A 23,386-nucleotide genomic window follows, 5' to 3' on the forward strand; every position below is an offset into this window, starting at 1 on the left:
GTAATATGGAATAGCCTGCTTGTATGTCTTTAATTTCAGAATGAAATAATTTTTTCCTCTTAAAAGTTTCTTTGTGTGTTAAAGTCCATTCAAACATTAGTAATGGGTTATTTTTATTCTAATCCTGTCCTTTTCAGCTTTTACTAGTCGTTTAAGTGGAAACAGAGGGGTTCAATACACACGATTGGCAGTGCAGAGAGGAAGCACTTTCCAGATGGGTAGCAGCAGTACCCACACAAGGTACAGATGAAATTCACTGTCTTTTAGCCTTGTCCTGTTGTCTTACTTTTCAGTGCCAAATTACACATACAGGTGTTAGTATCCATGGACACTAGTGGGTAGAACTTTCACACTCGCCTATTGAATTACTTATGGAGGGCTTGTGAGTTTAGAGACTTTGTCTAAATGCTTATTAGGGAGTATATGGAGTTTGGCGCGTCATGTCAAGTGGCTGAATATTTGGAGTTTGGATCAAGTGGCTGAATATTTGGAGTTTGGTGGATCATGTGGCTGAATATTTGGACTTTGGCGGGTCATGTGGCTGAATATTTTTAGTCTGGCATGTTATGTGACTTCAGGTTCAACTAGATTAACTTATCATAGGACAGTATATTGGCAATTTGCTTCAGTTTGAATTATAAAATACAATTAGCGCTCATTGACCAGTAGAGGTAATGTCAGTCAAGCATGTGACCATTCAGTATCCAGAAAGACCATTTAAATGCGGTTAAATGGGAAGATAATTTGAGTCACTGTGGTATTAAACACTGCTCAGAGCGGGCAGGCATTTGATCAGAAAACATCCCTGCCACCCCTAGTTAACGCCTACTCCAGCTGGGGACTGCTGGGTTTTGTTTTTTTGAAAATAGGCTAGGCTTGCACTTATCTTTATAGACTTTTTTTTTTAAGAATCTTTGTTTTTTTTATTTAAATAAAAATGTCAAAGTCTGAGCTTACACTGCCATACAGTTGCTGTATCTGAGTGGCGTAATCTATCCTCCGGAATTTTGCTTTTCAAACCAGTGTTTATAGACGTGATTTAGCATAGGTTTTTTTATTTTCTATGAACCCTAAATGTATATGACTGACTAAAATATTGGAAAAGTTCAGCCTGCATGTCTGCATCAGCTGGTAGACTGTCCATCTTTAAAATAAGTATAAGTCAGTGTCTCTTGTCTTCAGAAATACCACATTTCTCCTACTTCAACTTGGGAATACTGGGATTCTGGGCTGGGGAGTGGAGTCTGGCACTTTAAATCTTCATGAGTCAAACTAAGCCCCTCCCCCTCTATAGCCCACCTGGCAGAGTTTAGTTTACCTGCCTGGCGGAGCCGGGCATCCTTTTTTCAGGTGGCTACTGTAACCTGTAAGTTCTTAATTTTTTCCTTTAGTTGCGGTGGTTTCTGTGCATCCAGAGGCTGTCAGTAGTGGGTAAGTAGGGTCCAGCCACCATGTGGCTGACAGGCCGGTCTGCTGCCGGCCACAGTGGTCCCCTTCCAATTATACACTGTGTTTGGCAGGTGCCAGATCATTGGATACCCATTTTCTGTTGGGATAGGGGAAGGGGGGGGGAAACATATTGGTGTCTCTCATCTTGACAGTCCTCGCTATTGGCTGCCGCATGCACCTCTTGCCCATCATTGCCTGGTAGCCTTGTAGCCCAGCCCAGGGGGTGTTCTGGTCTCAGACCTCCTCTTGGCGCACATCTGCTTGCACAGGCACACTTCAGAGATATGAGAGAAAAAGAAACCTTTCACCATTCTGTTTTGGAAGGGCAATTCTCCGGGACAATCCCACAACAAAAGCTGTGCTATGCAAACAATTTTTGCTTGTAATTTAAAGCGAAATTTCCTCATGCACGGGCTGACCTGGGGGCAGTCTGCACCTGTGTGAAGTGGGAGTCCAGGGCAGCGCAATACTGCAAGTCTGTCCCCGCTTATGCCACCTTGGGTGGCGAATCTAGCTGGTGCACTTTCTGAAATGTCTCAATAGCTTGCTGCTGGCAGACATCAGAACTCCTGTAGCTGGCGCTTCAGGGCTTCTCCCTCAAGGGATTGTGCTCCGCTGTCCCTGTTACTGCCCACTCCGTAAAACAGTCTTGGGCCCAGGAGCTGGCTTGCTCATTCTAAGATTTGGTTAACTTTTTTCTTCTTTAGAAAAGCTTTTGGATCCTACTTCCAGGTGTTTTTGGGGCTCACCCTGCTCGCAGAAGCGTACTCTTCTAAGCATGCTTCCTTCCTGGGTGGGTTTTGAATTGGTGGGTTCCGATTTTGGAGGCTTCCTCTCATGTAGGAGACAAGCTTTTGGAGAACTCAGACGTGGATCTTTCCTCTGTGACTGAAGACGATTCTTCGGACGTCCAGTGTATCGAGGCTCTTAAGGCCATGTGAGAAGTTTTGCAGATTTCTGATAAGGATTCTCCAGTGTGTCTAGAGGTTTCTCTTCTAGAGGAAACAAAAGCAGCTGGTTATCTTTCCTGCTTCTCCACAGTTGTAAGATCTTATCCACAACTTGGTCCCATCCGGATTGCAAGTTCCAGATATCTTGGCACTTGTTGTTTCTCTACCCCTTTTTGGTTGGAGATTGAACAAAGTCGGAATCCCTACCGCTGGTCGACTTTTTCCTTGCCAGACTGTCCTAAAATACAATCCTGGTTCCAGGTTCTATCTCTCTTTGGGATAGCTCTGATCATAAGCAGGAATCCACTTTGAGGAACATCTATTTTGCGGTCGTGGCTTCTCTTTACCCATCTTGGTCTCCGATTGTCTAAATAAGGCAGTAAAAAATAGGCCGAACCGCTTTGAGAGTTGCTCCGGTCTAGTACCCCACCTTTTTATTCTTCTGGTCGAACATATTTGGGAATCTGCCACTTATCTCAGCGTGGTGGCTATGGACGCTGGTTTGCACTGTTCCAGAGCTTCTGCCACTCTGGGCCCTTTGGTTGGGGTCCTTACAGGCCGATGCAGAATCTAAGCGATCTTTGGAGGCTTTGCCTTTTCTGGTGATGTCCTCTACAGGCCAGAATTGGACAAGATAATTGCTTTGGCCACAGGGGGCAAGAGCTCTTTTCTCCCTTCCTCAGCTCCCACGACAGCCCACCTTTTCCAGCCCTCTGATTTTAACAAATTTCCTGTGGTTCCAGGGAGCATTCATCCTCTATTTCAGGGGCAAGTCCAGGGGCTGACAATGTTGGTCTGGATGCCGACCTGAAGTCCTACATTCAGAATTGCTTTCCACATGACCTGTTGATCCCTCACATAGGAGATCCTATAGTCTGTGCCTGTCTGCTTCATTTTCAAAATCCATGGAGAGGTGTCCTCTCTATGGATTCACATGACTGACGTGTTGGGCCTTTCTCCTCAAAGGTTATTCACCTCGTACCTTCCTACATCTTGTCACAAGTGTCTGGCTGATGGGGCTGTGCAGAATCTTCTCTCTGCGGGGCTTTTGTTTCCATCTGTGGTTCCCAAGCCAATCATTTTGGTGAGGCTCATTTTCAACCTTAAGTCTGTGAATGTTAATTTATATCTCTGGAAGTTGAAGATGGAGTCACTCCGGTGGTTTTCGAGATTAAAGGAAGAGGAGTTCTTGGTGTCCATGGGCATCGGGGATGCTTATCTCCACATTCCCATTTGGGAGCCTTACCAATCCCTCCTGTGGTTTACGATTCAAAACACTAATTACCAATTTAGGGCTCTACCATTCGTCTTTTCGACCACCCCACAGGTCTTCTTAAATGTGGTGTCATTTGTGATATTGCACTTTTGCTGGGTGTCACCATTGTCCCATACCTCGAGGAGCTGCTCATTGAGGCCCCTTTCCTCGGAAATACTTCAGTCCCATGTTTGCCTGACGCATCGGCTTTTGATCTCACATGGTAGGGTTATGAATTTCTAAAAGTCCAACCATGTCCCGTTGCAGTGGATGATTTTCCTGGGCATGGTGTTTGACACCTCCCTAAAACGGGTCTTTCTGCCCCAATTAAAAAATGTGCCCAATCAAAACTTTGATTCGCATGGTTCTGCGGGAGAGGGCTGTTTTGATCCATTTCTGCATGCCTCTGTTAGGAAAACTTTTGTCCTCCTTCGAAGTGGTTCAGTTTGGAGGCTTCCATGCGTGGGACCTTCAGTCAGATCTGTTGCTTAAATGGTACGGCTCGCAACTCCACCTGTCCCAGGTCATCTCTGTCCCTCTTCTGGTTGCTGGAATCCAGACAACTCAGCATGGGTCACCCATAATCATTAGGGACTACAGACGCCAGACTCCAGGGCTGGAGATCTATAGTTTTTCAGTTTCGATTCCAAGGTGTTTGGTTTTGCTGGGAGAGGTCCTTGCCCATAATGTGCTGGAACTCAGGACTATATTCTGAGCCTTGATGGCGGCTCAGGTTTTTATGTAGGGACCTCTGATGATGGTTCAGTCAGACATTGCCATGGCTGTGGTGTATCTCAATCACCAGGGAGGGGAGCACAAACAGTTCCCTAGCAATGAGGGAGATGGGCGATGTCCTGCAATTGGCAGAACATGTGTCAATGATGTCGGGCATATTTATTCCCAGGGTCGAAAATTGAGAAGTCCTCTATCTAAGACAGTCAGGATCTTCACTCCACCAACTGTGCCCTCTATCCAGACGTCTTTCAGGCCCTGATAGACAGGTCTGGTCTGCCGGACATCGATCTGATGGCGTCTCGTCTGAACCATAAGGCTCTCTCCTATATTTTGCTCAAGGACACTAGTTCCTGCAGCCCTCTCGGTCAACACGATGTCCATTCCATTGGATTCTTGCCTGATCTTCCTTCTGCTGTTGCTGTGGGTTCTGAAACGCATCAGGCTGTAATGGGGAACAGTTATTCTAGTGATCCTAGAATGTCCTCAGAGATCGTATTATTCTAACCATCCAAGGTAGTTTTGTGGACTTTCCCTGGCGTCTTTCGGAACTTCCAGAGCTTCAACAAGGCCACTCCGTTCACACTGCATTACAGCAGATACATTTAACAGCGTGGTTGTTGACACCACCAACTTGAGGGCCATGGGGAACTCAAAAGAAGTTGTTCCAACGATGCTGGGGGCCCGGAAGCAGGTTTTGGCTTGACATCACTGAACTTGATGGACTTATGTCGTTTGGTGTGAGAAGAAGCATTTTCCTCCTTGCTCCTTTTGTCTTGTCCGTGTGTTTTTCAACGTCTCCTTGCTTTATTCCAGTAAATTCAGACATTGATGCAAAGTGTCCTTCATATATAGTCGCCGTAAGTTCCTCCCACAGCTCTGTGGGATCTCAATTTGGTCCTCCATTTCTTGCAGTTGGATCTTCTTGAGCCCTCTGACTTATGTCGATCTCAAGTATCTCTCGTGGAAGACTGTTTTTTCCTCCATGCAATTGCCTCAGCTAGGGGGTTTCAGAGATCAGTGATCGGTCTTGTTCCCATTTTCTTGTTTCACAATGACAGAGCGGTACGTCGTAAGCGGCCCTCCTTGTTGAAGGTGGTTTATCGGTTCCACTTAAATCAGCAAATTGTGGTTCCGGTTTTGTCCAGTGATGGCTCTTCCCTTGAGGGTGAAGCTTTGTCATTCTTTGGATGTGGTCTGTGCCCTTTGGACTTATGTTCGCTGTCACCTCTGCCATTCTTAAGATGAAAGACCTGTCCTCGACTCTTGTAAGTGCGGTTGGCTGGCTTAAAAGTGTATGGTTTCTCTTTGGCTTTTTGCTGTTATTTGTCAGGCTTGCATTGCTGCAGGACAGCAGGTTCCTTCCAGGATTTCGTCTCTTTCCACTGGGTCGGTGGGTGCCTCTAGGTCCGCAGAAGCTCCATGGCACGCAGAACAGCTGTGCAGGGTGGCCACCTGGTTTCCCGTGCATATCTTTTGAAACCTTTGCATCTAGGAATGAGAGTTTGGGTGCAAGGTGCTCCGTGCTGATTCAGCTTATTCTCTCCCGTGAGGACTGCTTTGGGACTTTCCCAGTGTCCCGCAGTGGAAGTAGAAGAAAACAGTATTTTTACAGTATTTGTATTCGAGTAAAATCTCAATCTTTCTCTGATTCTATGGGAGACACTGGGCGCCCTCCCAGTGCACCTCTGTTTGCTATGTGTTTCGGTTGCCTGTTGTGATGCCTGTGGTGTTGGATCCATCTTTCGGGGGTTCCTTTCCTTTTTTATTTTATTTTTTCTTCTTCTGCGCTTGGTTAAACTTAACGAAGTCAGGTGGGGTATAGAGGGGAGAAACTCAGTCAAAATCATTGAAGATTGAATGTGCCAGGCTTCACTCACAACTATCTATACCCCAGAGGCCTAGTGTCCCCCATGGAACTGGAGAAAGATTTTATTGGCACCTGTATGTACAAAAATCTTTTTTTTTTTTTTTTTTTAACAGTGAATGAGGTTTGGGCTTCTTACAATAGAATATTGCTATTTTATTTGTATAGCGATGTAGTGAATTGTATAGTAGCATTAATTTTAAGCTTCTTACAATAGAATATTGCTATTTTATTTGTATAGCGATGTAGTGAATTGTATAGTAGCATTAATTTTAAAGTAATTGACATTGTTATTTGTCACCAGGCCAGCGGGTAGTAATGTGGACAGCTTGCTACGGCTACGAGGACGACTGTTGTTGGATCATGAAGCTCTCTCCTGTCTACTTGTCCTGCTTTTTGTAGATGAGCCAAAGCTAAACACCAGCCGCCTGCACAGGGTGTTGCGGAACCTTTGTTACCATGCACAAACCCGCAATTGGGTTATTAAGAGCCTTTTGTCAATCTTGCAGCGGAGCAGTGAGAGCGAACTCTGCATAGAGAGCCCCAAGTCTTCTCTTGTAGGCCCCGATAAAAGGGGAGCTGCCAAGGCTTGTTCCAGCCATGATAATCGTCCCCTAGAACTGCTGCATAAAATGGAATCCAAAAACTCTAATCAGCTCTCTTGGCTTTCTGTTTCAATGGATGCTGCCCTTGGCTGCCGAACAAATATCTTCCAAATCCAGAGGTCATTAGGGCGCAAACACACAGAGAAGCATGCTGCTTGTGGTTCTACTGTACACATACACCCACAAGCTGCCCCTGTGGTGTGCAGGCATGTGCTGGATACCCTGATACAATTAGCGAAGGTAAGTAGGAAAGTTGCTACTCTGTTGTATTGTTGTGAATCATCCTGCTTGGACAAAATTCAAGTTTCTAACCTTGTTTATGTAGCAGTATATATCCATAGTCCTGTTGCATATTAATTAGAACTTGTAAATATTTAAAAATTTTCAAGGGGGGACACATAATATTTAATGCTGTGGTTAAACACATTGGTACCCATTATTTCAGTGGTTAAGCAAAACTAAAGGTACTCTGATTATATTTAAAAAAAAAAAATCTCCTTAGGTCTTTTCTCCAGCCAACTGTTTGTTTTTATTTACTTAACATTTTTTGTTTTGGTTTTCTTGCTAAACAAGTTAGAGCTACTGTATTTTTGTATGTTTTGAGGACCCCCATCCACTCACTGCCCCGCTGGAACACTGAGGTATAGAGTGCAGTGACCACAACTTGGGCACTTTAAAATTAACATCCAAAAGGTCAAGCTTTTTCCCACAGAAGTTTTTGCCGGCCAGAGTTGGGATCTAATTTTTTTGGCTGCTAATAGGTAGTGACTAGGCTCCTTGGGTTGGCACCAGACCAGGAGTAGGAGTTGTAACGGTTCACAGTCTGGGTTAAATTCTTTATGGTGCAGCATGTATGGTGGAATGCCAGCGCCTATAGATGGCTATGGGCACACCCACTGGGATAATAAAGCCGTTCCTGAGCAAAGTCTTTAGCCAAAGTAATTGTGGAGTTTGCGTAGTTCGCTGCACACTCTGAAGCTGAGCAGGCATCCTTCTTGGACTGCTTTTTTAACAGGAGCCATAGGGGAACATCTTGTAAATATCTGGATTACTCTGCGAGGAACCTTCAGGTTCCTCCTCTACAGTGCTTGACGAGATGCCTTGGGCCTGGTTTAAGTATCCTTTTCCTTGGAGAAGATTCTGACAGCGCCAACATATCTAGATCATGGAAGCCAGCTTACAGTGGTTCACCAAACTTTGGAAGGATCTGACTTATCTTCCCAAGAGAAAGTAAGGTGCTGGTAGGCTCTAAACCTGAGGTTTCCTTATATTCTGGACAGTTTTCCTGTTAAGGGTAAAGATAAACAGACTGTTTGTTTCTTTCTACTCTTGTCAGTTGGAGGATCTGTTAGATGACGCATGGACTAGGCCTGATCACAGATTTCAGGTCACCCACAGATAGCAACCCCATTTATCCTCTCCCCAGTTAGAATGTATGCCTAAGGTGGATGCTTCTAAAGCTTGAGTAATTTGGACCCATAATCATTCTGATTTCAAGCACTGCAACCTTACGGAACAGCACAGATAGGAACATTGAGGCCATCTTTCTTATGGTTTACACTGTGGTTACAGCTTACTTTACACTCAGCCTTTCTTCATCTTGGGTCAGTAAGACCAGCATATGTTTAGTTGGAGCAATTGAAATCTGACATAGCGAAAATAAGATTTACTAACTCTGGTGGAGCATATATCTGGGGGGAAGCAACCAACAATGTAGGGCTTATCGAGGCCAGCATTTTAGCCTTCGCAGGCTCAGCATGCCTCTGGTTTTGGACTTGGGATGTGGATGCAAAGCCCTGGAGTTCCTTATATACTCTGGGGATAGGCCTTGTTTGCGTCTGAATTGGATGATATTTATTTTCCTTGCCTAGTGAGATTAAGAGTTATTTTTCTCTTTTAAATACTACCCAATCACCGGGATCTAGACTTCACTTTCATCCCTATGTGAAGGTGAGCAGTCAGGCCACCAGGAGACCATTTTCTGCTCCTTGTTCATTGCTGCAAAGAGGTGAACAGGCTGTGGTAGAAGACTTGGAAGCAGACTCCCCTAATATACCCTACACCCTGGGGAATAGTCCCTTGATCCAGATGTCTTCCAGCAGTTTTTGGACTGGTGGGTACAAGTGGATGTCAACAAGATAACATCTCTGTTGAACCAAAAGATGTTGTACTTCTGTACCAGGGAGAAGGTTCCAGATTTGTTAAATCAGGGCACATTTCTTTACCTGATTATACTTCTACTGGCTGTGAAAGCCATGATCATTAGAGCTAACTGTTCTTCTGACAGTGTGGTTCAGGCCATCCTCAGGGCTTGGATTCCGGGTTCTGCTTAGAATTACATCAGAGTTTGGAAGATCCACATTGCCTATTGTGAAGCAAAAAATGGTTGTCTACCTCATGTTTTCCTTAGAAATGATCACGATTTCTTCAGCACAGTCCGGAAGGTGTTTAGAACTCTTTACAGGTTGTTGTCTCAGCCCTGTGTCTCTCCTTGATCTATTATTGACTCGAATACTTGAGGTGCATACCTTGTTACAGGGAGTAATGCCTATACAGCCTCCATACATTCCACATAAAGCTACAGTACTTGGGATCTCAGTCTGGTGTGAGCCTTACAGCTTCCATCTTTTGAAATAATGACTTAGACTGAGACGACTCTATTATACTACTGTCTGACTTCTTCGTGAATGTCAAACGTATAATGGTGCATACACACGGTCAGATTTTCTTTCAGATTTGAACGATAAACTATTTTAAAAATCGTTCATATCTGAAAGAAAATCTGTGTGCGTACAATGATAAATAATGCTCATTCCTGTTTGTCAGATAATGATATCTGACCTCTGATGTGTTTGCAGTCAGATTTGGTCGATTTTCATTTATTTTAATACTGTCAAAAATCGTTCGTAGTTCTTGAAATCGTTGGTCAAATCGTTCATCTGACAAATCTGACCGTGTGTATGCACCATAACAGTTAGCGTAGTAAACAACATTGTATTTAGAGATGATGCTAATTGGTTGCAATTCTGTTTTGCAGGGGGAAAATGAAAAATGCACATTATAATGTAAAGTTGTAATAGAGGCGCAGACTAGCCTTAAACTTTTAAAATGCAGTGTAAAAATAGAGCTGACCGATATGTGCATGTAACATCCTGCAGTATTTTCACTGCAAGCAAAATATAAAATGCATTTGCACGCCTTGCTTGCACTGCTACATGGTTTATTGAAAAAGTGCAATTTGCACTAACTCTAAATCAGGGCCGACATGAGTACTCAGCATATCCCCTGTGCCACTGTCAACACATCCATATGTGTGTTAATGCGGGTGCTGATATATAATACATTGTTATTTTATAGTCTGTACATTTCATCAAACTCCACTCAAAATGGTCTCCGACTCTATAGCCCTGCCTGAAAATCAGGATTACCAATTAGTGGTAAATAGATTTTTATGCATAAAGTCCTAATTTATGTCTGAGAAGATGCCACCCCCACCTAGTGGTCCAGGGAAGTGGGTTTTGTTTAATGTCTTGAGGAAGCTCCTGGTCATGTTGGTATAGAGAGAAGGCGATATCCATGACAGGGAGGAAATGTCTTTCCAATGAGGTAAGCGTATAGATCTCACTACCCTGCAACCAACCTTAACAAGGCACCATGATTGTAGTCTAAATTCTTTAGAAAATGAATGCTTCCATTGCTTTTTGATAGAAAGTTTTATCAATGCTGATACGAAGGCAACCCCCTTTCCAAAAACATCCACAGAATATAGCCGTCATATGCTGGGCATCTTTGCATATCAGAAGAAGTGGGAGGGGGATGTAGCAAATAGAACAACCTAGGAAATCCCATTTACTCATTCACCATATGGGGGACACTAGATACACTGAGAACATCCCAAAGATGTCACTAAGGGATTGTAGGTTCATGAATTGAGGTACAAAGCTCCGGACATTCAAAACTGGCTTCTTTGGATGTGAAAGTATTATATCTGTAAGATGGCTAAAGTATTGTAAATTGAGCAGTAGCCACTGGAGCCTGTTCCATCAGATTCTGTGCATTAACTACAGAACGCAAAATTCTGCTGGCAGCCTATGGAGGCGTGAACAGAATCTGCCAGCCGTAAAAATTCAGACTTCAGTTAGTGTTAAAGTGAATCTGCCCCATAAAGGGGCAGGGGCTTGTGCTTTGTTTGCCTGTATATTTAAATTGCCCAAGCTCCTGCCACTATACTATATATCCCAGTGCACCAGTATTTCCCTTAGGATTTAAAGAAAAATATTTAACATAATTACAACAATCCATTCTCTACTGTCTATGCTCTGAGTAGTGGGGTTTCATACTGTATACAGGGCATTGGCAGCGGGTTGGGTTTGGGATGCTGGCAGTCAAAATCCTGACGCTGGCCCCCGACAGGGTTAGGATTCACACACCTGTCGGTAGGTAGGTATCCTAGCCCTCCCTCCACACAGCCTAAACCTGACCCCACGAAAAGTGCCTAACCCTCCCTTCTCGCAGCCTAACCCCCTCCCCCTAACCCCACTACTTACCTTCAGGATGCCGGAGTCAGGAGTTTGGTGCCGGGATTCTAATTGCCGGCATCCCATGTGCAGGGTTTATGACTGCGTCCCCTGGCAGCCTGTCTCCTGCAGACAGACCGATACAATGGTCATATGTTCTCTCAGCAGGACCCTAGCAAAAGGGAACTGGGTTGTCTCCTCTTGACTGTTGATTGTGCTAGCCACAAAATCCTTTGAGATTGTTTTTTACAAGGGAATGATTTGGCTGTCTATATAGGTATTGGTATAGTTATCTCTTTCATTTCTGGAAGTCATAGTAAAAGATTTCATCAACCCTAAAGCTGGCCACACACACAGCGATCTGCACACGATGAGCCGATGTGTACGATTTCCCTTGAAACTCTCCCCGGCAGCTCTGCACACAATTTGGTGTCCAATCTTCAAACTATCTCTCCTGCAGTCAGACTGTCACAGTGCATCGTGTCCTAGATGGTCAGATCTGCGCTACTGCATGGCAGACCTGACGATGCGATGTGCGACCAGCGGGGACGCGCATCGTGAGCGGGTACTCACAATTTACTCAGGATTTGGCCATATTTGACACGATCTGTTGTTCCAATGTATCGCTATCAGCCAGATCGTGTAAAAAATCGCCATGTGTGTGGCCAGCATAAATAAGAAAAAAATATATAAATGTAGAAATTGTCTATATTGTATTCAGATATTGGTAGATGTAACTGCAGCTATTTTACCAACCACTTATTGTCCCTCCATTATCTCTGGATTGTGTTTTCCGTGGCAGCAAAGTGCACTGGCATTAAAGAGATTCACATTCAGTGAAACTCATGAATGGTAGAAGGGGGTAGGCTGGGAACGAGAAGAATCTGTACAGAAGATGACAGGCATATGGAGATGACTACGAGCAAAAAATGTACAGGTTGAGTCTCCCATATTCAAATAATTCGAAATACGGAATATTCCAAAATACAGAATAATTTTGACATGACTGAGTTAATGAAACCTTTGATTTTTGATGGTTCAATGTACACAAACTTTGTCTAAGGCACAAATTATTAAAAATAAAGTATAAAATTACCTTCAGGCTGTGTGTAAGGTGTATATAAAACATAAATGAATTACATTTCTGTACACACACTTTTCTTGAGCCACAAAATTATTTAAAATATTGTATAAAATGACCTGCAGGCTGTGTGTATAAGGTGTATATAACACATAAATGCATTCTGTGTGTATATTGGGGTCCCATTCCCAAGATATTTAATTATGGTATGCAATTATTCCAAAATACGGAATATTCCGTTGTCCAAAATACCCCTGGTCCCAAGCATTTTGGATATGGGAGACTCAACCTGTACATTTATTTTTAATTTTTTTAAACCGTGGTCATGCATCTTGTACTGAGCCGCTACATCTAGACTGACTCAGTAAAAAATCCTTTTTTTTTTTTAAGTTCCAGTTCACATTTTTGTTTGTACGAAGGCTCAGTGAATGGGTTGGGCAGATATTATATAAGTTTGTAAATTCTTGCTCTTTGACTTTATCCTTCTCTCCTTTTCATAGGTGTTCCCTAGCCATTTCACGCAGCAGAGGACCAAAGAGTGCAATGTAGACAACAGTGAAAATAAGGAGAGGAGTATAAAACTGACTTGTAGTCCTTGTCTTACTCCATCCAGCAACAGTGGAGCAAGCAATATCTCCACAGACTTCTGGGACTTGTTAGTAAAGTTAGACAACATGAATGTGAGTCGGAAAGGAAAAACCTCTATAAAATCTGTGCCTGTGAGCTCTGGAGGAGAAGCTGAAAGTTTGCAATGTAGCCTGGAAGCCTCTCCATTGGGGCAGCTCATGAACATGTTATCTCATCCCGTCATCCGACGGAGCTCACTGCTTACAGAGAAACTGCTTCGACTCCTCTCCCTTATATCCATTGCCTTGCCCGATAACAAATTGCCAGATGCTTTGGCTAATCAGAGCAATGCCATTGCTCCTGCACCTGCCCCTACGCCTGCGACAGCCCCAGTACCTCTGCCTGTTCCTGCTGTAACTGTACCGACCATTGCCAACACAAGCGTGGTATCAAGTGAGTATTGCTTGTTATCTTTTTTGTACACGTAGGGTTATCTGGAAACCATTTCAAAAGTTTTCCAAATTCTTTAAAGAAAAGTCAACAACCAAGTAGCTCTAATATAGCAGAGTTTATATTGAGGAGGGGAATGTCAGGGGCAGCACTTGGGACATTCATCGATTTCTTAATTTAAAAACGAATAAAAATGGAGAATCCATTGAAAGTATAGGCATGATGAGGTAAATGTTTCTGATTGGTGGGGTTTTTGTGTGTGGTGCTCCTAATTATAGTGGTTGTCCCAGACCTACAATAAACACAACAGTCTGCATTAGAGCTGATATCTCAAAATGTTGTTCTTTTCTGAAGCAGTGATGAAAAGTATTAAGTCTACAGCAAAATCAAACGAGACCGGTGCACCTGACAAGATGGCGGCTTCAGGGCTCACAGAAAAACAGCTGCAGCTTTCTGTTGAGGTGAGTATGGCAGACATGTTTTCTTCTCTGTTTGGAAGGGAAGATAATGAAAGATCAGTGTTGTCTGTTTGCTTTTCATGCTACGATTTAATAAAAAAAGAAAATATCAGGTTGGAAAGTTATAACTAAAAGTATTATGGGAAATGTATGAAACCACCTAAAGAGTGAACAAGTGGAGGCATTGCCCATAGCAACAATTCATCTAGCGTCCATTTTATGGATTGTACTTGATAAATGCTTGCTAGAAGCTAGCTTGTTGCTAATGGACAACTTCTCTACTTGTCCACTTCTCCGCTCATCTGATCCATCTCTCCCACAGTGCTATATGTTCCATCCTATATTTACACCATTTGACATTGGCTTTACCAAAACCACATTTTGGCAAACACACTTTTTCAATTTGGTTTTGCTTTTGCTGCGGCATCTCAACTAAAATGCTTTCTAAACCAGTATTATCCATTGTAAGTTGGATACCAACTGTCAGTATGGGTGAATGCCAGTCCTGCATACCCGCTGTTCTTTGATGCACCAGCCTTCGTCACGTTTCCTGTGAGTAGAAAGGAGTTGGCCGTTTCTTTGTCACCAAGTACTAATTATCTTTTCTAATTTTTGTTTTCTTCAGGGTCTTTAGGGCTCCACAGGGAGACAATGGGGTGTAGGTGGTGGATAGGAAGAACGGACACCAAACAGTTAAGCTTTTGCAATTCTAGAATGCTCCGTTCCTTCACCACCTATACCCCGTACCCCGCCCCAGAGCCTGAGGCAGTCAGTTTTGCTTGGTGTCCGGCAGGAGCCGCATCACTATTAGAACAGGGGGCTGCTTTAAGCAGCCCAAGCTTTTATTTTATTATTTCTTTTCTTTTCTTTTTACTACTGACGGGCGAGCAGCACCTGACTGTCCTCTGGACGTCTGATCACCCCTCCACGGTGCACGACTCCAGCCCTCGGCTTGGTACTCTTGGCAGGCTTCACGGGGACCTTGCTAGTGGGCCCCGCGGGTGAACCCCAGACTGCAGCCGGGACTCCAGGGGACAGGTAAGGCAGGTTACCACTCGCGGTAACCCACGTTTTGGCATTATTACCTTCGGTCTCGGGGGACACACCGGAGGTGCTGACGTGGATGCCGGTCCATCTTGGACTCCACTAGACCACCAGGGCATATATACTGCTGCTAGAGACCAGGGAACCGGTGGTTAAGTCAGCCAGGAAAGGTCAGCTCTCTGTTAATGCGGCCCCTCCCCCAGCTCAGAGTGCCATTCCATGAGGTCTTGCTGCCCATAGCTGATCCTCCTCCTCCCCTGTCTCCTCAGAGGTCTCCGGCGGCCATTTTCTCTATGCAGCAGCCACAGCTGTCTGAGAACGTTGGGTCCTGTCCCCTTACATACCTCTCCTAGGAGCCAGGTTATGTTGCGCTATAGCCTACCAGCCCCTGCGGTCTGAGTAGTTGATTGTAGACGGAAGCTGGATTGGTTCTCTGACTCCACCTAGCCTTTTTGAAGGTGCACGTGTCTGCTCTCTCAATCTGGTTCCAGGGCAGAATTGCTCCACTGCCGGATGTTCATACCTTCCTTCAGGGTGTCCTCTGTATTCCACCTCCCTTTGTCCCTCCAGTGGCTCCGTGGGATTTGTCAGTGGTTCTCCAAGCACTTCAGGGCCATCTGTTTGAACCCCTGGATTCAGTGGATGTCAAATGGCTTACTGCAAAGACTTTCTTCTGGCTATTGAGTCTGCCTGTAAGGTCTCCGATTTAGGGGTGTTCTCCTGTCGCTCCCCATTTCTGATCTTTCATCAGGACAGGGCTTTTCTTCAAACTCGTCCTGGATTTATTCCCAAGATTGTTTCTCGTTTCCACATTGAGGAAATTGTGGTCCCGGCCTTCCAATCACCAGACCTCTCGGAGGGTGAGGCCTCCTTGAATGTGGTCTGTGCTCTAAGGATCTATGTGGACCGTACAAGTTCCATTAGGAAAACAGATTCCCTCTTTGTCCTATATGGATTTCACAAGAAGGGCTGGCCAGCTAACAAACAGACTCTGGCCAGATGGCTTCACATGACTATCTCACAGGCTTACACGCAGGCGAGCCTTCCTGTGCTGGCTATAGTATATGCTCATTCTACTCGCTCTGCGAGTCCCTCTGGGCAGCCTGCCAAACAACTATGCAAGGCGGCTACATGGTCTTCTGTCCACACCTTTTCTTAGGTTCTATGCCTTTGATACTTTTTGCCTCTCAGGATGCTTCCTTCGGGCGACGGGTTCTCCTCTCAGCTCAGGAGCGTCCCCGCCCTTGAACTACTGCTTTGGGACATCCCCATTGTCTACATGGTGGAGCCCTATGGACCCTGAAGAAGAAAGAGTTATGGTAAAACTTACCCTTCCTGGCTTCTGTGGGTTACGTTTCTTGGTCACCGGTTTCCTTCTCCATTGTGAGTGCGATTCTTCGGTGTACCAGTCTTCCTTCTCTCCTCTCCTGCCTTGGGATTGTTGACAAACCGATTGCCTCAGGCTCAGGGGCGGGCTATAGGGGGAAGGACCGGAGCATTCTGGGATTGGAAAGCTTAACTGTTTGGTGTCCGGTCTTCCTATCCACCACCTACACCCCTACATGTGAATCATATGAACTTCGAAGAAAGAGAGCGTTAACAAGGGTAGCTTTTACCAGAACTATCCTTTTTTCCTCCATTCAAGGTTTTGACATCTCATTCATGTTCAGAAGAAGGATTAGAGGATGCAGCTAATGTGTTACTACAGCTATCCAGAGGTGACACTGGGACGCGGGACACTGTATTAAAATTGCTGCTGAGCGGGGCCCACCATTTGGGCTACACTTTGTGTAAACAGATAGGTAAGCAAAGAGTATCTAACAAGAAAAATTGTACACGTATATGTCACTTGTAGCATTCTGAAGGAACGGTTTTGATTTTCTGTCTTCCTTCCAGGTACCCTTTTAGCAGAATTGCGAGAGTATAATCTTGACCAGCAGAGACGTGCCCAATGCGAGGCACTCTCTCCCGATGGCATGCCAGAGGAACAGCCTCACAACACCAAGGCAAAGGGGAAAATGCAGAGCAGGTGAGCGTGATGTCCTGTATCACTTTATTGTGCACAAATGGCTTTGTTTGAAGTATAGGACATAATTCAATCTAAATTGTAGGTCTCTCCCCACCCCGTCTCTGCGATCTAGGTTTGACATTGCAGAGAATGTGGTTATCGTGGCCTCTCAAAAGCGACCGCTAGGAGGCAGAGAACTCCAGTTACCATCAATGTCAATGCTGACATCAAAGACCTCAACACAAAAATTCTTCCTGCGAGTACTACAAGTTATCATCCAGCTTAGAGATGACACCCGAAGAGCCAACAAGAAAGCCAAGCAGACCAGCAGACTAGGTGGGAAATTGGTTGATGGATATTTTAACGTCAGAATTTCAAAACTGTAAACCATGGAATTAAGAATTTATAGCAGCAGTCTCATTCTTTTGATTGCTGCACATTATATTCTATTTCGTCATCCCTGGAGTTCATATTATTAACCTTTTTTGGCCAGGGCCCACAATGTGTCTGTGGAACACACAAAACCTTATCACGGGAGACAGGCAGCAGCCCACCGCATATCCTCCCCTGTGCCAATGTGTGGCTGTGGAGAGGTAGGATGGCTAGACTGCAGTCTGATGCTCCTTGCTGCAGGTGGCTGGCTGGGGCCTGCATTGTTACTGGAGGTGCCTGTGCTGCTGCTGCTTCCATCCTCGCTAGAGCCGGAACTGAGCAGCACACTGACCGAGCCATGCTCCACTGCGTCCCCTGGCACCTCATGCACCAGCCAGGAGCTGACTTCAGTCATGGGGATGCCGGTGTTTCCCCAGTGCCCCCTGGGCAGTGAAGAACGAGTCCAGGTCTGGGCTTTTAGGATGTTGGAGGGCAAGCGGCGGCGATGGCTCCGTGCAGTGAGCACCTCTGCTACCCGCAGTGCCAGCCATTCTTCAAGTCGGGCCAGCGCAGGGTGCATGTAATAAAAATGCCAGTTGGAGAATCCATCAAAAAGGACGTGGGAAGAACACTGCAGAATGTAGTTCTCCAGCTGATTGAAATTAAATTACCACAGACTGAGCATGTGTGAGATATATTTTAACGCCTAGGGAGGCTCAGTCTCTGTGGGGGAAAGCTTATATGTCCATGGTTGAATTTCTGTTAGTTTTTGTAGTTCTGAAGCGCATGGTGTGGGACAACATTTCCTTACTGCTGTCATCTTCTTGCAGGGGCTGCCAGTCTGGCCTCGGCTAGCAGCATCCAGGCAGCTGTGCAGCAGCTGGAGGCTGAGGCTGATGCCATTATACAAATGGTACGTGAGGGTCAAAGGGCGCGGAGACAGCTGCAAACTGCAACGGTTAGCATGATGACTGGCGCTGGCAGAACATATATCCTTAGTTTGTTCCTCCCTTTTTTTTTTTTTTTTTTTTTTTTTTGACTTTTTAGATTTCATTGGTTGCCTTTACACCCCTTAATCCTCCCCCTTCCCTTTCCGACTTGCTTGTATGTCTATCGTGTCTATTTGTGCTTCATGGTTGCGGTGTATCTTCTCATCTGACACTGCCTTCTGCATGCGTTTCCCTGGTTCAGCAGTTGAAGGGAAGATCCTAGCTTCTGCAAACAATAAGTGTGCTTTGTGTGGAATGCATGGCCTCATACTGTGCGGCTTTATGTGTCACCTATCTCTCTTCTCATCACAACCCGTCTCATCTCTACACATCCATGCGTTATCCCCGGCTGTGTTAGTCACCCATCTAACTCGTCTGTGTATCTTACTCAGGCGGAGGGTTCTACGCGCAGAGAGGAGTCTCCAATGGATGTTGACCAGCCGTCCCCTGCCACCCAGGACACTCAGCCAGTTGGTCAGTGTTCAGTAAACGAGTGGGCTTGGATTATAGTGTTTAAATGTTATCGGCCGTGTTATTGGGGAGTTCTTTCAGCTGTAGAACGGAGACCTCTTTTTGTGATTTCTAGGTTCTGAAGTTTCTCAGGCTGCTGCTGAAAAGAAAGAGGAGGAGAGGCTGCCGGAGTTGCCACTGCTGAGTGAACAACTGAGTCTGGATGAATTGTGGGACATGTTGGGAGAATGTTTGAAAGAGCTGGAGGAGTCTCATGACCAGCATGCTGTGCTAGGTAGCAACGTTTCTCGACCTAGTTCTGACGTACTTTTGTTGTTTTGTGCGTAGATTTACCTCTCTGTGTTTCTGTAGTTCTCCAGCCTGCCGTCGAAGCCTTTTTCCTGGTCCATGCAACGGAAAGAGAAAGCAAGCCTCCTGTACGGGACACACGGGAGAGCCAGCTGGCTCATATAAAAGATGAGCCCCCGCCCTTATCTCCTGCACCCCTCACCCCTGCCACACCTTCTTCCTTAGATCCCTTCTTTTCAAGGGAGCCCTCATCTATGCACATCTCATCTAGCCTGCCTCCCGACACACAGAAGTTCCTACGCTTTGCAGGTAAATATTTAATGGGCTTTAGTCATGGAAATCCTAAACCTTGACCTTGCAAATCCGATCCTCTTAGGTATATGTATGCTTTTAATGGTGGACATGCAGATAAACAAGCTATTTACTTTTCAGATATTATTTAGTTGTAGTTGCACACCTACCTTCATTGTGTCCTTCATAAGTATTTAGCAGTATCTGTTTGAAACTCTTTGGAGCTGTTTTTCTAATGACCACCTATGTTTTATAGAGACACACCGCACTGTGTTAAATCAGATACTCAGGCAGTCCACTACTCACTTGGCTGATGGACCCTTTGCAGTTCTTGTGGATTATATCAGAGTTTTGGACTTTGATGTCAAACGCAAGTAAGTATCATCCAAAAAGCATTTTGTCAAAGAATGTCCGTTTTTTATCTTTTCTTTGCATCTTCCCAGTTTCACTTACACCATACAGACTTAATGTCCTTCACTTAGTAAAGCTTGTTTCTCTTGTATCCTATGGGGACACTCACCATGGGATTTAATTAAAATTCTTCTCAAAGATTGAATTTATTCCCCTTCTATATCTCTTCTCCGCAGAGATCCTTTTTTCTTAAGTGCCCACCAAAGTAACTTGTGTTTGCACTAGATTGCCTATGACAGCATCGATTAGGGTGTCTGTTTTTATTTTTCATTTTATATTACTTGTTCAGCACTTTAATCACGGAGATGTTTAGTGGCATCAACACTGCTCCTGATGCCAGAAGCTGTTTGCGGAGCTTCTGTTGCGGAAGTCTGCCTCCACAGAATGGCCACACAAACCTAAAGTAGTATCCAAGTTACATTTTGAATCAAAATGTCCCAGCGATTTCGGCGATGGTCATCCTAGCGGGGAAGAACTGGGTTGTAGACTTCTTCAAGGTGTAGGGCGAGAACTGGTTCCCACATACGGAAGTGTTTCAGCAGATTGCGGAGGAGTGTGACCAATCACATGTCGATATGATTGCATTTCAGTGGACCCACAGGTTGGAGCTATCCTGCTCAAGAATAATGGATCCGAATGGAAATTTCATCTGTTTTTTTTTTTTTTTTAACCTCTTCCCTCCAATATCTATGCTTCCGCGCATTTTCAAGAGGATAAAGTGAAGGTGTTAAGGTGATTTTAGTGGCACCAGACTGTCCAAAAAGGTCGTCTTTTACAAGGACATTCTCAGATTGGCAGCAAACTCATCATTGCAGGATCTGTCAAGTCTGGGACTGTTTTACAATAAAGGATTAGTGGAACTGGCCTAACAGTGTGGCTGTTAATAGTCATTATTCTTAAGCATAAAGGTTTTACTGACAGGTTTTCTAGCCTTGAGCATGGTTCCAAAATCACTGTTTTCAGACATGGATTATCGTAAGAATTGGAAGAGAAGGGTTTGTCAAAAGTTTTGAGTTCTTTAAAGGTATAGGTTAAGTCTGTCTCTCGTCTTGCAGAAGACGGTGGCACTTTTTTACTGTAGCTGTTTTTGCAGTAATTGATGCATATGGGACTTTCTTACAGTCCTTCAATCGCTTTTTTGAGATTTGAACTTTATTACAACGTCATTACAACTATGGGCAACTTCTCCACTGGTCCACTTCTTCACGCTCTTCACTGCTGGATACATAAGCCACTGTATTACCCAGAAAATTAAATGAGCTTAAATGGATATATTTTATATTATGTAATCACCACATAATGTTGTTTTCCAACATACAGATATTTCCGCCAGGAGCTCGAGCGACTGGACGAAGGGCTGCGAAAGGAAGACATGGCTGTACATGTGAGACGAGACCATGTGTTTGAAGACTCTTATAGGGAGCTACACCGGAAATCCCCAGAGGAAATGAAGAACAGATTGTGAGTGTCACAGTGGTTGTGGAATATTAGAATATGATATCTCCTAGGTTTTCTTGTGTGACTCGTTTTGATTTTGTCTATAAAGTTGACAGTTGTAGCACTGTCCTGCTCACCTCTCCGGGGAATGACATGCTAAGTCACTGGCATTGCATGAGAAGCTCTATTAAGTTAAGGAAGTGTGTAGAATTTTTGTTTAAAGGTCCATTACCTGAGGGTCTTTATGTTGTCTCTTCTTTTCCTAGGTATATAGTGTTTGAGGGGGAAGAAGGTCAGGATGCTGGTGGACTACTTAGAGAATGGTACATGATCATCTCCAGGGAAATGTTCAATCCCATGTACGCTCTGTTCCGAACTTCGCCTGGGGACAGAGTCACCTACACAATCAACCCTTCCTCTCACTGCAACCCAAATCACCTCAGCTACTTCAAGTTCGTTGGTCGGATAGTCGCTAAAGCAGTGTACGACAACCGGCTATTGGAGTGCTACTTCACACGGTCCTTCTACAAACACATCTTGGGAAAATCGGTCAGGTAGGTACCGTGTGGTCAATTCCCGGATAGCTCTGTAGGCCAACAGTCCAGGGATCGTAGACAAAATTACAAATACTCTGATCACTAGAAGTTTAGTAGCAATTAGGGATTGACGTTAAAGCCCACGTCTGATACTAAACAGTCGGTGTTCAGGTGACCATATCATGTTCAGAATACTTGACAAATGCATATGGTTTCATGTGTTTGAAACGTACACCCAGCAAATTGTTTTTGTTTTTTTATTTGCTAATTTCTTTTTGTTCCACGTGAGATGACTAATCTCGCTTGACAGAAGATCTAAGATCTTCACCAGAGACACTATGTAGCATTCACACTTAGCAATGATGACTTGTGCTCTTTAGATACACAGACATGGAGAGTGAGGATTATCACTTCTACCAGGGATTAGTCTACTTGCTCGAGAACGATGTCTCCACACTGGGATACGACTTGACATTCAGCACAGAGGTAAAACATTAGAACGTTTTTTTATTGATGTAAACCTATTATGCTCCCATTGGTGAAATGTTGCCTTATGTTTCTCTGACGAGCAGCATTGTACTGCTGTTGAATTTGTTCACAGCACCTTTGTAAAGAGGTTATTATACTTGTTGCGTTATGAATACAACACTGTGGTATGGGTCCTATCATTAGTATAGACCTCTGTCCTCAGGACCCCAAACAGTGCATGTTTTCCAGATTTCCTTGCAGAATCACAAGTTACATAATTGACACATTTTAGAAGATTCGCAGGTAGAGCCAGAGAGTAATGAGTACACCTGTACATCTGCTGGGTGACCTGGAAAATGTCAATATAGAATCCAATGTACATTTCCCTTTAACAGTGCAATCGATTTTGCTTTTTGTTCATCAATTGAGATGACGGGATGATCTGCCTCTGCCCCAAAGCATCAGCATGTCAGACAATACTCTAACAGACACAGATGGGATCCTGGCACTTGGCCTCAGCACTGATTAGCTGATTCTATCCAGCTTTGCCAGCCTGGTATTTGACCAGTTGAAATCTGATCGTTCTAGGAGAAACCCATCCCCAGCCCATCTCAACCATTTGATGCATGACCAGTTCCTAAAATTTGACAGTACTTTGCATTTTATTTGTAACTTCCATATAGTAACTTGTTTCAAGTTTAGTGTCTGTTTTATTGCTGTATAGAGCAAGTATTAGTCGCCGTTAAATATTGAATGTCTCAAGCAACTGTATTTTATATTGATAATGCAGTGTTTATACTTAATTACATATGCCCACTGTGCTCTTTCCCCCATGATGCCATGTTAGGAGGGAGCAGACAGTGACTGATTAGATTGCAGACTTGCTCTGCAGTAGTGCGCTGTGCAGATTGGTTACTCATACGTAGGAGCAGGGAGCGTGATGTCACTGCATCCTCAACTCTTTGTATGAAATGATTGTAATACAGTCCTACCTATGGGAGAGGAGAGCATTCTGTAATGGGGTGGGGAGTTAATACTATTAAGCATTGCTGCAGTGGAATGTAGACTAGAAGCGTCATTTGTACATCAAACTTCAAGATTGTACTGTTCTATTGATATTAATAGAATTTGTCTCATGGA

The 23,386-nt window shown here is 44.4% G+C and overlaps 1 protein-coding gene across 23 annotated transcripts in view; it reads left to right on the forward strand.

Moving 5' to 3' along the window:
• HUWE1 (HECT, UBA and WWE domain containing E3 ubiquitin protein ligase 1) overlaps positions 1-23,386 on the forward strand; it is a 155,406-nt gene that overhangs the window by 128,664 nt on the left and 3,356 nt on the right. For 18 of the 23 annotated variants that reach the window (XM_088455520.1, XM_088455509.1, XM_088455507.1 and 15 more), the window contains 15 exons: positions 138-240; positions 6,558-7,098; positions 12,957-13,476; positions 13,828-13,934; positions 16,621-16,777; positions 16,872-17,004; positions 17,087-17,319; positions 18,186-18,313; positions 18,737-18,818; positions 18,931-19,089; positions 19,167-19,412; positions 19,651-19,768; positions 21,126-21,266; positions 21,509-21,796; positions 22,159-22,264. In XM_088455520.1, the coding sequence (XP_088311646.1) occupies positions 138-240; positions 6,558-7,098; positions 12,957-13,476; positions 13,828-13,934; positions 16,621-16,777; positions 16,872-17,004; positions 17,087-17,319; positions 18,186-18,313; positions 18,737-18,818; positions 18,931-19,089; positions 19,167-19,412; positions 19,651-19,768; positions 21,126-21,266; positions 21,509-21,796; positions 22,159-22,264 (3,062 nt within the window). The remainder of the gene's footprint in view (positions 1-137; positions 241-6,557; positions 7,099-12,956; positions 13,477-13,827; positions 13,935-16,620; positions 16,778-16,871; positions 17,005-17,086; positions 17,320-18,185; positions 18,314-18,736; positions 18,819-18,930; positions 19,090-19,166; positions 19,413-19,650; positions 19,769-21,125; positions 21,267-21,508; positions 21,797-22,158; positions 22,265-23,386) is intronic. The other 5 variants (XM_088455514.1, XM_088455527.1, XM_088455528.1 and 2 more) reach the window with 3 other exon arrangements.

This window comes from Taudactylus pleione, unplaced genomic scaffold (genome assembly GCF_031769625.1).
Source record: "Taudactylus pleione unplaced genomic scaffold, aTauple2 ptg000656l, whole genome shotgun sequence".
Taxonomy (NCBI): domain Eukaryota; kingdom Metazoa; phylum Chordata; class Amphibia; order Anura; family Myobatrachidae; genus Taudactylus; species Taudactylus pleione.